The 14,942-nt window shown below is 41.5% G+C and overlaps 1 protein-coding gene across 1 annotated transcript in view; it reads right to left on the reverse strand.

Moving 5' to 3' along the window:
* plpp4 (phospholipid phosphatase 4) overlaps window positions 1–14,942 on the reverse strand; it is a 52,205-nt gene extending 37,263 nt beyond the window's left edge. Inside the window, exon 1 of the mRNA XM_058058032.2 lies at window positions 14,536–14,942. Within this exon, the coding sequence (XP_057914015.2) occupies window positions 14,536–14,624 (89 nt within the window). The 5' untranslated portion in view covers window positions 14,625–14,942. The remainder of the gene's footprint in view (window positions 1–14,535) is intronic.

Raw genomic sequence — 14,942 nt, forward strand, 5'->3', positions numbered from 1 at the left:
ACTGCAGACGCTACGCCGAGCCTTCTGTTGACCTCACTCTCTTTCTCAACTTTCTTTCACTCGTGAATAAGACCCCAAGATACTTGAACTATTCCACCCGCGGCAAGACCTCACCGCCAACCGGGAGGGGGCAATGCACCCTTTAACCATGAGAACCATGGCTTCAGATTTGGAGGTGCTGAGTCTCACCCCAGAAGCTTCACACTCAGCTGCTCACCACCCCAGTAAAAGCTGAAGGTCACAAACTAAGTACAGTTAATGGCAAACCTACAGTCTGGAACAACATTTAACAACAAGTAACACATTTTAACCCTTCAAAGAATTGTATATTTTCAGTTCAGGTACAAATCAAATATAATAGTCCCAGCCCTGGTAGATAAAAAAAAAAAAAAAACTGAATGTGGGATTTGATTAAGAGAAGCACCGTGGCTGTAATTTAATTGAGGATGCGACATACTGGAACAGGAGAAGGATACACTGAGTAATTGAATGTATATTTTTGTCTCCTTGAACATAGCAACACATTAAATTCAATTACCTGCAGTGATAATTATCTGCTTCTGCTTCTGATTATCAGTCACCCAGCACTTTAAAGTCATTTTTCACTCATTCATTCATTCATTCATTCATTCATTTTCTACCGCTTTTTCCTCATGAGGGTCGTGGGGGTGCTGGAGCCTATCCCAGCTGTCTTCGGGCGAGAGGCGGGGTACACCCTGGACTGGTCGCCAGCCAATCACAGAGCACATATAGACAAACAACCATTCACACTCACATTCATACCTATGGACAATTTGGAGTCACCAATTAACCTAGCATGTTTTTGGAATGTGGGAGGAAACCGGAGTACCTGGAGAAAACCCACGCATGCACGGGGAGAACATGCAAACTCTACACAGAGATGGCCGAGGGTGGAATTGAACCCTCGTCTCCTAGCTGTGATATCTGCGCGCTAACCACTCGACCGCCGTGCCGCCCCTCATTTTTCATTAAAAAGAATAAACTTTTTTTTTTCATACAATGCAACAATAATATGGTCAGCCCTAACAAGTGGATCAACCAAGCAGTAAATATCATAAGAAATACTCGCTTTCATCAAATTTGACATTAGGTTTAAGCTCTGCACTGTCCACTACTGTTGGACGTTACCCGTATGACCTTTACCACAACCACTGACTGGAATTTGGAATTACGGACTTAAAAAGACTCACAAAGATCAAATCTGAATTTTACTGCATCCATTAAAAACTAAAGTGGATTTCTCACTGTGATGTGACATAGATAAAGAACTGACACACCAGGCCGACCTTTATCAATACTGTCATGCTCATTGTTCATCCTGGCAAATGTCAACGCTGACAGCAGCAAGACAGAAATTCCTGATGTGTCTTCTTTTCTCATCAACAAAGATTTTATCTCATAAATCCACTTTCCACCAATTTCGACCAAGTGTTGAAACTGGCCATTAGCAGTGCCAGAGTGCTAGGGACTTCTCTCTTGTCGCTCTCTGACACACACACACACACACACACACACACACACACACACACACACTCACGCATGCTCAACAAACCTAAGAATTTTCTTTCACAGAGATAATCATCGTTGGGGTTCACAGTGTCCAAGTGATACTGCAAGTTTTTCTTTTCCAAAAGACGAGGGTTTAAGACTACTATGAACATATCCAGTACAGACCAGCACCACCTCCCATTCCTTTTCCTGAAGACTGCTATGAAGGAACACCTTTACAAGATGCATTTGGTTTGAAAGTACGGTATAAACTAATTTATAAATACATTTAGGATGCCAGGATGCTATTCCTGATTTTATGCTACACAGGAAAAAAGGAGAAGGACATCAATGTTGCCACAAAACAGATTAGGTCTTGTCTTAATTGCATAAACATGTTTCTAATGAAAATTAGAAGTATTATACTTGTTATAAAACATGCTTTCACAGCGCTGTGTTGACGGTGGGGGGCAGGGTGTACCAAGAGAAGGGCCGGGGGTGGAGTAAATTAAACAGAAGCAGATAGTCCACGCAAACAATGCAGAAAGAGGTGCAGAATCTGGAAGATCTAGAGAGCTGTGTGTGCCGGTTATCGTGTGTAGGAGTCCATAACTCAATACAAAGGGCCAGAAATGAGTATAATAGGCCCCCTTTAAGAAGCCGACTTAAAACAATAATTGAAGGATGAGCAAATGCAAGGTAATTTATACTTACCATTCTGTGTTTGAAGCTGGCCAATCTTCATCTCCATGTCTTTAATCTTCAGACGCCGCCGCATCAGACATCCTAGTTTCATTATCAGTGCTTCGAATAAATACGACTTTATTATTATTTGTTCTACCAGGTCTCTACTTCATCTACAGATGTTTCTTCCTCCTGGAAAACTATTGACGCATGGCTCAAATCTTTGCTACAACCAATGTAAACATCTTCTGTTTCATCCATTCTCTCATCTTTGTTTACTCTGCTTAAAATGAGAGCTTTGCCGTCATCGCTTGGGAAACGCCACTTTTCTAAGGCGTTTAGACCATCATGGCGCCCGCCGGGTACTGTAAAAGTCACTTTTTTTTTTACTTCAATTAAAAAAAACGTACAACATATTTGCAAACATGTCACCGACCTTTTACCTTTTAAAGCTACATTCCTGTACATGCAAATGTCTAGAATGTTATTTTCACATGTAGCCATAAATCATCCCTAATAGCCGCACGGTGGAGTGCAGGCCACACAGCTAGGAGACCGGAATTCAATTCCACCCTCGGCCATCTCTGTGTGGAGTTTGCAAGTTCTCCCCGTGCATGCGTGGGTTTTCTCCGGGTACTCCGGTTTCCTCCCACATTCCAAAAACATGCTAGGTTAATTGGCGACTCCAAATTGTCCATAGGTATGAATGTGAGTGTGAATGGTTGTTTGTCTATATGTGCCCTGTGATTGGCTGGCCACCAGTCCAGGACTACCCCGCCTCTCGCCCGAAGACAGCTGGGATAGGCTAATGAGAACAAGCGGTAAAAAAAACGAATGGATGACCAAATTGTACTTCCATTCTTGGTGTTTGTTGGCATGACTCATTTTCACTGATGCATTCAATGTAGCTTGTTTTTTGCGATTCTCAATGGTACTAGTTTGACTTATGACTATTTTGAAAATGTTTGCTTTATTCTTTTTAGTTAAGTAAGATTACTAGCTTATGGGCTACATGGTAGTTGAGTGGTTCGTATGCAGCGTGGAGACCCAGGTTTGATTCCCCGCTCGGGCATCTCTGTGTGAAGTTTGCATGTTCTCCCAGTATGTGTGCATGGGTTTTCTCCGGTTTGCCTCTCGCCTGAAGACAGCTGGGATAGGCTCCAGCATACCCGCGACCCTCGTGAGGATAAGCGGTAGGAAATGAATGAATGAATGAATGAATAAATGATCCATAATAATAATAATAATAATGTCCTGATGGAGCCTGTCTGCTTCTTGTTGCAGTGCACTGCTGCTCCTGCTGGGGCGGAGCCACCTGTGCACACCTGGGAGCAATTGTAAACAGGCCCTGCTTGGACACTCCCATGCTGCCGATTACACATGCTTCCTGTTAGGCTTTTCCTTGTGTTGTGCTTCCCCTGCTTAGCGTCTACAGCATCTTAGGGATACTTTTTACTGTGTGGCTTGGCCCTGTTTCTTTGTAGTACTTTATTTTTCTGACTCCTTTTGAGTGTGCCTTTTGTTATGAAAAAATGTTCTACATATTTGTTGTTGTCTATTCTTTGGGGTCCAAACACTGGCGCCTAACAATGTGCATTCTTTGTGTTGTGTAACCGCTGATGCCTCTTCTTGTGTGACCATCTGTTCTACCCACTATAGAACACACTGTGCCGCTGATCTTTGCCGGGCTTAACTATCAGTGTGTAAATTGTGCTTTTAATAGTACAAACGTTCCACAGTGCATCTAACAGGCGTACCAACTTGCAAGATAACATTTTGTATACACCTTAATTCCTGGACAATTGAGCCCCCCCACACCCGCCAATAAGCCACAAGTAGCCCTTTTTACTTTGATATTGCTAAAATGTAAATGTAATGAAAATAAAATTGATTATTATTTTATTAGTATTTTTATTGTGCATTTTTTGTGTTATCCATGATGAATGTGTGTGTGCCTGAAGCACAAAGGTTCAAAGCATGAGAAAAAAAAGTAGCGGCGTCGGATTTTACAGTATATGACTGACATTTTTAAATGAAATTTTGATACTTCCCAGCATGCCTGGCAGTTTACAGTATATGTTAGTATAAAATAGTATTGTTTTGCATGTATTTTACTGTGCAATACCCACAATACCTGCATAATCCATGTGGAATTATTTTTGGTAGCACTGTAGCTTTTTCTATTAGTATTGCATTAATCAGAAAAATAACCAAACCGTTAAAAATGAAGGTACAGTTATTTTGAACAAGTAAATAACATTTAGAAACATGTGCAGCGGTCAGCAAAAATGCAAAATAGAAATCCCCTGTGTGCTTTGCAAACTGAATGGACGTACATGGTGGTTCAGGTGTAGACAGATGGACTTCCTTGTTCTATATATAGAGGGAGGTGGGTGGGAGACAGGAGACAATGCAATTGGAGTGAGCCTCTTTCACCAACCCCACATCTCAATTTGTACAGATAAGAACAGGAATCTAATAAAACAGAGAGAAAGGGCAAAGGAGAAGGGGAGAATAAGAATGCTGTTTCTGGTTTTGACATAAGCATGACTTATGCCCTGACAGGAAATGTCACCTGCAAGATCTTGATAATGTTTCCTTGATAATGTTCTACTCTGTGTGACAAAGAAGAGAGCAAGAGGTACAGCGGGGCAACCAAAGACAAGATGTCTGCCTGCATCTGTGTTTCTGGTTTGTTTAGTGTTTTCACATACAGTCCAATGGCATTGCTCAATAAGAAGTGTGATTCATTCATTCATTCATTCTAAAAAGCGAGCCATATGCATTTTACACACACTCAAATAGGGCCAAAAGCTACGTTATGGTCCTATGTGAAATTAAAGTGTCAAAAATAACCGCATCACTGATCAGGTATAATCAATATAGTCACCTTGGTGTACCCAAGGCAACACAAAGGCAAGAGTCTTCCATTCACTCAATATCATGGAAACATGGAAAAAAAGGTGTTGCTCTAATATGGTCAAGATATTGATTATTAACCTGAAGGGATAGGTCTTCTCAAAAGAAAAAAATCTTGAGCAGCTGTGATCAGCGATCGCTGCAACACAATTCCAAAGGCTTGTTAACACATTGTTTGCTTGCATTACAGTAATGGTGGCAGTGGCTCAGGAGGTAGAGCCAGAAGGTTGGTGGTTTCATCCTCGCTCTCTCCACCCAGTGACTCTTATTGTGACACTTCACCCCCCCTTGCCTCCAGTGCTGCCCACGCTGGTGTATGAATGTGAATGTTTGTCGGTGGTCGGAGAGGCCGCAGGCGCAAATTGTCAGCCATGGTCAGCCTACCCCAGGAGTGTGACTGAGGAGTGAATGAATAATCAGATCACTTCACAGTGAAGCACTTTGGGTACCTTGAACAGCACTATATTAAGTCTAATCCATCCATCCCTTTTCTATGATGCTTGTCCTCGCAAGGGTCACAGGGCTATGCTGTCGCCTAGCGCAGACTGGTTATACCCAGACTGGTTGACAGCCAATCGCAGGGCAAATCTACTCCATTCTTATTGTTATTGTTATTAATTGGGAGTGACCAGGGTGGATAGGATCAGGAACGAGTACATCAGAGGGACATTACATGTTAGAGGCCTTGGAGATAAAGTCAGAGAGGTCAGACTGAGATGGTTCGGACATGTCCAGAGGAGAGATAGTGAATATATTGGTAGAAGGATGCTGCCAGGTAGGAGGCGTAGAGGAAGACCAAAGAGGAGGTTTATGGATGAAGGAGGACATGTGGGTAGTTGGTGTGAGAGAGACAGATGCAGAAGACAGGGTTGGATGGAGGAGATTGATTTGCTGTGATGACCCCTGAAAGGAAAAGCCCAAAGTGATTGAAGGAAAAGAAAATTATTATTATTAATCCCTCGTTTATCGAGGTTATTTGGTTCCAGACCTGGCCGTGATAAGTGAATTTCCATAATATAGAAATCCATGATATAGAAATCTTTAGAAATCAAATATTTTTGTAGTTACAGCATAGAACGTGTTTACAACCCTTGTACAGGGCTCGACAATAACGATGTACCGATGGCCCGGGGCAAGTTAAAACAAAATTCGGGCAAGTAAATCTAATCAGTGATATTCCCGTCGGGCAAGTGCACTTCGGCATGCCATACTGCCAAGAGTTTTTTTTAAAGCGGTTCTTGTTGGGTGTTGGTAAAACACGGACTGCGTAATACCGGTGGTAATTTGCAAAGCAATCCTTGCAATGGACCAATCAGAATCGTTTATTTAGACCGCGGTCCGTAATCCACAGTCCGCGTTTTACCCACACCCGTTGTTCGCGATCAACCAATCAGCGATCGTTTGACTACGAAAACATCCATCATGGCGTCGCTGCCAACATCGTCTAATTCTGAAGGAAACAGCAAAAAGTGATGAACCTCTATCGTTGCATGGTTTTTATTTGCAAGGCAGCATGAAAAACAACTTACTGGCCCGTTGCAGACTTAACTAACTAGCTGGGCGCACGGCAACCGAACTTCTCCTTTTTTCCCTCTCGTTCCTCTTCTTTGGTCCCAAAACGCCCGCTCCAAGACCGCGAGCTGAACATGACTGCCCCCCAGCGTCCATGCATGAAACTACAGCCCGGAATACAACACACACGCAACGCTACAGTATTATTTATTTTATTATTTTATTTATTTGAGATTCTCATGTGATGCCACAAAAAATTACATGATATCATTATGGCAGTCTTTTCATTTTACATGGGGCAAGTTCGGGCAAGTAGTTCTCACCTTAAGGATTCCCTATGGGCAAGTCATTTTGGTTTTTAATGTAGAGCCCTGCTTGTAGTCAACTTTATACTTTATACCGTCTCAATTACTCGAATTTTTTCGCCATCTGTTTGTGGCACAGGCCCTGCAAATATTGGGGATCTACTGTATATGATATAAAATAAAGCATTTTGTCACGTGCGGGTAAGTCGTGGATGCGTTGAGTCCCCAGGATGCAGAGAACAGGACCAAAATGCAGATAAAAATGTATCTTTTAAGACGGCAACTGACCAAACAAGACAAACAACTGACAATGAAGCGACAAAGGAAAGAGCACACACCTGAACTAAATAGGGAGTAGGAAATTAGGGGCAGGTGCGTGAAATTATTACGGATTGAGAAAACAGAAGGGAACAACAAAGGAAGTAGTTCCAAAATAAGGGCATGGACACAGAAACAGAGACATAGAAGGAAACTAAAAGAGCAGTCACGAGGGGGTAACGCCCACATGGTGACACACTTCTTCATAATTTCTTATAATTTATTCATCATGAAGTTATCCATACTTATCACAAGTTTGCAGAATGTTTAAGGCAATTTGACAGATTATCATGCCTGCAAATTTCTTCCATATGATTTAGCTGTAAGTGTCGACTCATAGAATGAGGCCATTTGTAGAACACAGAACTTAGTGTCAGGGTATAAACGATTTGATCGTTAATGGAATGCCTCTCATAAAGATGGTGAATGAATAATTTACAATGAGAACAGCAGGGAGAGCTCTATAAAATATGAAAGATATTTATTGAATATTCACGTAAGAGACATTATTATATTATAGTTCCTGTCACCCATAAAATATAATGAGATCCAATATAAGGCCTTTTACCAAAAATGTGCCTTGACAAGGATAATAATGCTCTGCTTTGATTGAGACTCTCAGAGTGGGTATGTATGTTTTGAAGAATGTGGATTATGGCGTGGATATTACTATAATTTCCTGAGCCTGTTAGTTTTATACACAATATTTTTCTTCATTATTTTAATCATAAAGTGATGACTGGATATGATACCTGCAGAGAAGACAAAAGGTTGGACTGATGACAGCAGAGACAGCAAAACATAACAAGCTGATCGGATGATTTCATCACAATGGCGACAGTGAAATGTCAAATCAGCTGAGCGTGGTGACAGGCTGTCAGAAAATCCTTGTCTTAGCATCAGCTGCTTTCCGCTATTCCCTCGGTCCCGCCGCAAAACGAAAACAATCCAATCCAATTTTTCAACTCCATTACTTCTCTTTACACACATGCTGATCCTGATACATAACTATTCATCCTTTAATCCATCTGTACTTTCACGTTTACATTGCTTTGTACATGAAGACACTGCATTAAGGGCTGGGGGGAGGGGGGGCGTAACAGATGGCAATGTTTTTCATTCTTCATAACATATCATTTAAATGCAATACAAAGCAGAAGATATTCAATTATGAAATTGATGTGTGTGAATAAAATTTAACTCATAATCTTCTTCATGCTGCTTCCTTAGTGTGCCTGTCTGACTTTCTTGGGCTAGTGATTCTCATTTATTTTCTGCCAAGCCCCCCCAGGGACATTTTTCACACACAAACACACACACACATGAAATGCTATTGAAAAGCTGTAGTATTTATATATCTGTACAAACCACTGTATGAGTCGCATATTTCAAGGATGAAGTTTTGTGATTTCCTGTTAAAGGGGACCTATTATGCTCATTTTTTATGCCCTTTGTTGGAGTTGTGGACTCTTATAGAGCAGCTACACACAATAACCAGCACACAAAGCTTTGTAGTTCTTTCAGAATCTGCACCTATTCAGATGCATTTCTTTGGATTCTGTGCTTCCCGCGAAAACGTTGTGTTGTAATGTATTTCATCCACGGCCTGCCTGATAATAAACGGCAATGTTTGCTTTGAACATACAGCCATATATGTTGGATCCATGACTTAGACAAAATAAACAGTTAGGACACTGATAAATTGCTACTTACGACTTGCTCAGTCCACACAACCAAGTAACGTTGGAAAAGGATTCGGCTAGTCCAGCTGCATACTGGCCCATGTTCATGGAACAGTCTAATGTGAAATACTGTTGACAGATTAAAATCAACTTCTTTTGCTGGTAGGGAATCAGGAATTCCAACCACTTGTCTGTCGTTGGGAATTGTAAACAAATGTGGCTTTGCTAGCAAGTAAACAAAGTTGCGGAGCTCAGGGCAAGGCAGAGCACTTATCTGCTTACAGACACACCCATATAAGGAAGTCTGGTCGTCTATGACATCACAAAGGGTCAGTTTTACGACGCTTTTTAAAACTGAGCGTTTTGAGCCATCCCAGTGCTTACTTCCAAATAGGCAAACCTCATTATCTGAAACTTTGGCATCGTTAAACACGAGAATACAACATTCTAACTACATTTAGAACCACATTACGTCATCATTAAGCCAACTTACAGTAGGTGTTTCATACCAAGATCAATATGTGAACCCAGCAGCGGGTCACATCCTTGCAGAGATTGTGTTCTCTTGTAAATTAATGTGTGCAGCATTTAAATCCCTTGTAAACTAATACGAGCTCCAGAGTGGATGACCTGCAATTTAGGGTCTCAGATGCCGGCTGTCAGAAAAGCAGCTCTAAAATAATTACAGAGGCAGTGTAAGGAAAATACAATACAATTTCTCCTCTGAGAAGTCTGTGTATTCCTGAAAGTAGCAGAATAAATGAAGCCACACAAAGAGATAGTCTCTTGGTGCTCACTGTTTGCGTGTCAACATTTTGCTTTGTCACTCTCAAGCACCAATACTGTAATATAAAAAATGTATGCAGTCCTAACCTCCTTAAAAGGCTTGGATACTTTTAGCCCAGTATTAGCCTTGGCAAAAAGAGAGATCTTCTATTTAAATGAGACTATCGGCCCTCAAAAGTCAGCCCTTCAGACAATTATCGCTTTATGAAGTATCTTTTAGATTGCACTGATACAGTATAAACTCTCTGAAGAGTTTGGTGCTTTCTTTACTTGTTGCTGTCAATCCTCGGATTTTAATCTTCAAAAATCTGAAATCAATCTTGACCACATTTTCCATTTCATCTCCTTTATTCTGTTTTCTCTCTGCTCTCAAAGTGTTCATATATATTTAGATAACGCATCTGCAACTGCGCGTTCTTTCATTGCATGATCAATCATGAACTGAAGGGGTGATAAACAGAAACTAAAACACAGCTTGTGTTTGTGGATTGACAAAAGAATGCAATTCCAACTTTCAACTTTCAAATATCAGATATTTGGAAAGGTTCTCTATTTTTAGATCTTGATTGAGTTCACTTTAGATGGAGGTCTTTTATGTTTTACAGTACTCTAATGAGATGTTTGACTGCTCGGGTGCTCAGCAAGCTGTGATGACTGCACTGCATTAGCAGCTCGATAATACAGGGTCAACTAAGCATCACACAAAAGCGCCTGTCACTATGGTCCGTGCACCACCTGAGGCCAAGAGGAAGTAAAAGCAAACCAAATGTAATATTCCCCTCATGGAAAATTCTTTCTGACAAAACCTGAATGTGACTAATGTGTGATAATAATTGCTCTCAGGGTGCAAATGCTCTTGAATCCTCCAGGGTTGAAAGCAGTAAATGACCTTGTAGGTGACAAATCAAGCATTTATGGGCAAATTTTGATTTAATGGTAGATTCAGCGTGTAATAACAATAGATAATTGCAGGAATGATCTTGTTTACTGTACATGTCTAACAATTACAACCTCGGTGGACTGTTCAGGGGAACATGGAAAAGTGTCCTGCTGCACAGTTATAAAAACATGCATATGTAACGGAGGATAATTACTGTTTTCATCACACTAATATTGAGCAGCACAGCAAGAGCAACCAATTAATAAATCTGCATGTCTATGGTCTGGAGTTGGAACATGCATGTACATAGAAAGACCCAACAGATGATTACACAGCACCACTGAAGAGCATTGATTCTATGAAGCACATTAAATTGAATTAAATTAAATTATTAATGGACAAGAAACTGAGTGAAACGCTGTCTGAGATAAAACAACAACAAACTAAAGCAGAAAGTGTGTTTCAGCTGCAGTTTCAGAAAAAAAAACTGACCCCACTTAGCCATCGTTTACTATAAATCAACAAGAACATGAAAAGGCTGCTCTCGGACTTGCTGGGAAAAGCCAGATAACATAATGACCGCAGCTCCCACTGCTAATATAGTCGTCTCTTGTCACTTAGTGGTTCGAATTTCACGGCTTTTTTTTAGAACTCCAACCACGTGTGCCTGATGGAGGCATCGTTAGGAATTGTACACAAATGTGGCTTTACTAGCAAGTAAACAGAGTAGCAGAGCCTGGGGCAGTGCTTACAGACATACCCATATAAGGAAGTCCATCTGTGACATCACAAAGAGGCAGTTTTACCACGCCTTTTAAAACTGAGCATTTTGAGCCATCCCAAACTTCTTTCAGGGCTCAATTCCAAATGTGCAAACCTCATTATCTGAAACTTTGGCATTGTTTAACACAAGAATACAACATTCTAACGACATTTATAGGTCAGAAAAGTGGGAAAAGCTTTGTTCGTGTGTGTGTGTGTTTCTATGTGCCAGAGAAGGACGCTGCTGCTGCATGTTTGAGTATATTATATGTATTTAAATTAAAAATGGTTACTGAACTTAAATGCAAATATAAGGCATTCAGACGACTGAGTATAGCGATCGACACTGAGAGTGTGCACCATTTGTGCTGTTTTGTTTATATTTACTGACCAAATGTCTCAGTAAACATTGATTGTTGGCACGAAGGTTCAGCTGCACCTCCATCAGTAGTTTTTTCCTAGCTGGTGTCGGTCGTCGGTGTTCATGTGCTCACCGTGTTCATTCTATTCTATTCAAAACTGAAATATTCCTGTGGTATCTGTTACGGAAGCCATTGCTTTTGTGCCGTCATTCATGTGCACTTGTACCTAATGTGACTGGTCAGTTTATATGAACATAATGCAAAAGTCTGAGGCTATGTTCACACTGCAGGCCAATTCCCATTTCTTTGCTCATATGTGACCTGTATCTGATTTTTCATACCAGTGTGAACTGTGAACCAGTGTTGCCAACTTGACAATTTTGTCAGTATATCTGGCAACATTCCAAACCTCCTTGATGACATATGTTCGCCAAAAGAAATAGTGACGAATCTCTTTTCTTGCTTTGTTGGGTGGGATTTCTGGTATTTAGGGACTTAAAAGTGAAAGCACTTGTTGTTGCGCATTTTATGTTCTCACTGAGCAGCAGCAGATGATGTTGACATGTCCGCAAATGCCACGGGGGTGAGGATGCTCAGTTGCTATTACATATAGTATATTCACCAGGTACTCCGATTTCCTCCCACACTCCACAAACATTCATTCATTCATTTTCTACCGCTTATCCTCCCTAGTGTTGCGAGGGTGCTGGAGCCTATCCCAGCTGTCTTCGGGTGAGAGGTGGGGTACACCCTGGACTGGTGGCCAGCCAATCACAGGGCACATATAGACAAACAACCATTCACACTCACATTCATACCTATGGACAATTTGGAGTCGCCAATTAACCTAGCATGTTTTCGGAATGTAGGAGGAAACCGGAGTACCCGGGGAAAACCCACGCATTGAACTCGGGTCTCCTAGCTGTCAGGACTGCGTGCTAACCACTCACCCGCCGCCGTGCAGCCTCTTCAAAAACATGGCAACTCCAAATTGTCCATAAGTATGAATGGGAGTGTGAATGGTTGTGTGTCTATATGTGCTCTGATGTCAGTAGGGATAGGCTCCAGCATACCCCCGCGGCCCTTGTGAGGGTAAACGGTATTGAAATTGGTTGGATGGATGTATCCAAGCTACTGCAGTCTGAACAGTGAAGTCCCATTCATACGTCATCAAAGGCAAATGTTATTCTTGTCACCTGAAAATGAGTCCGTGAAACGGCTCATGTCGATGTCCCACCAGTGTTTGCTCCAACACTTCTTGGCACAGACGTGGCACAAAGTTCTCCACAGACCGCCATAGCCAAATGTCGACTCCCATTGCACAAAATCCGTACTGGGTGCAATGTTCCCAAAGGAAATGCAGACTTTCTATTTTCTAATGAAATGAATACAAGTTGTCAACAGCATTCACTGCTGTTCACACAGAGGATAAAGATACCTCGCAGGACTTCTTTAAATATTTTTTCCTGGCACTGAGCTGAGAAAAGAAAACGGGGAGCAAAACTCAATTCATTACAGTACTTCATCAAGTACTTCGTATCTGCACCCTTGAGGCAGCGTTCAGGTGTCTGCTCTTGATGATGATGATGATGACGATAATAATATTGCTGTTTTCATATGGCTTCGAGCCATAATACACAATGTGAATCATGCAGTATGCACATGTAAAAGGGCCAATCGCAGCTCTTGAGTGTAATAGCAGAATGAATCCGCTTTGACGTCCCATTACTCAGATCCTGAGAGTGCACTACATGAGGCTCTCCTTCGCTATAGCATCCTTTGCGGAGAAAGAAGCATCACCTAGCCCAAGGATGTGTTTTAATGATAATATACACAAGCTATTTAGGCAATGCAAACTCAAAATCAAAGGAGCAGACATGGGACGTTTTATGAGACAGGGCAGGAGGTGACTCAGCTAACATGCTCTGAAGGCTTGCTCTTCATTCAAGAAGAAAATCAATAAACAACATGGTCATAATGCAAACCAGCCTCCTACCTCCAGGTCATTGAGTTAATAATTCAGCTTGCCTGAGGGTCAGCATTCTCAAAAACTACTAAGCTCTGCCTGCTCTTTCTAGTTTATATAATAGTATTATTGACTTTGGTACAAAAAGGATTCAATTATATTCATATTATGTAAAAAGCTGCATATCGGCATCACTGTCAGGAGATGAAGGGTTCAAATATCAGTTGGAGCATCTCTGTGTGGAGTTTGCATGTTCTTCCTGTGTGTGCATGGCTTTTCTCCAGCTTCCTCCCACGCCCTCAAAATATGCATGTTAAGTTAACTCCATGCAATTCAAATAGTGGGGCAGGCGAACTGTCGGACGAGTGCAGTGTGAGAGGCAGGCAGGGTTTTCGATATTACCTGCCAACATGTATGAATTTGTTGTACTCAATTGGACTTTTGAATACGCTTGTATGCTTCACTGCTCTCCATTTTGTTGCATTTTGCTGGTTTCAGTTTCAGGTTCAGTCTTTACAGTACAGATAAATAAATATATATTTTCAGTTCAGCTCGAACATAGGCTCTAACTCAACCTTGATGCTATTGAGGACAAGTGGTATAGAAAAAGAATGAATGAATGATTATCAGATTTTTTTGCAACCTGTTTGCATGCTGGATTCCCTTGAATCCTTTCCATAGTCCTGAAATGACCGAGCGCGCCCTCCTGTGGCCAAATCTTATCAATACAACAAATGTGATTCTATAAAACGTCACGTAAAGTGTGATGATACATTATTTAAATCAATTGTCATCATCATGCCAATAAAGAAAGAAAAACGTCCAAAATGTTAATTTTTTAATGACTTACGCAAAAACTCCAAAGAGCAGAACTCGGATGCCAATCTCCACAGCCAAGTCACGCATGGTTTTCCTGCGATCTGGCTGTGACGCGTTCATTGTTCTGACACAATCCGTCAAGTGTGATGAATAAAGGCGGTTCTTGGTCCACTTTCAGTGTACACTTTTGTAATCCACAGCAAAAAAAAAGACCGGGTGTGAAAGAGCAAGTTCTCCCAGTTACGAGCAGCGCGCCTCCTTCGTCTTTCTTCGTCTTCCAAATGCGCCTCCGCTAGTCCGCTCCTGTCCCCTCCAGAAATCCCATTTGGTGACAGATGCCACTTTGTCAAGTTTATCTCTTCTTCCTCCACTATAGATCAAGCCCTGACGCCGTGGGGTGGAGTTTCGGAGGAGGTGCTCGGTAAAAGTGAGAAAGAG

This window comes from Doryrhamphus excisus, linkage group LG20, assembly GCF_037039965.1.
Source record: "Doryrhamphus excisus strain RoL-2023G ecotype Guam linkage group LG20, RoL_Dexc_Guam_v1.1, whole genome shotgun sequence".
Lineage (NCBI taxonomy): Eukaryota > Metazoa > Chordata > Actinopteri > Syngnathiformes > Syngnathidae > Doryrhamphus > Doryrhamphus excisus.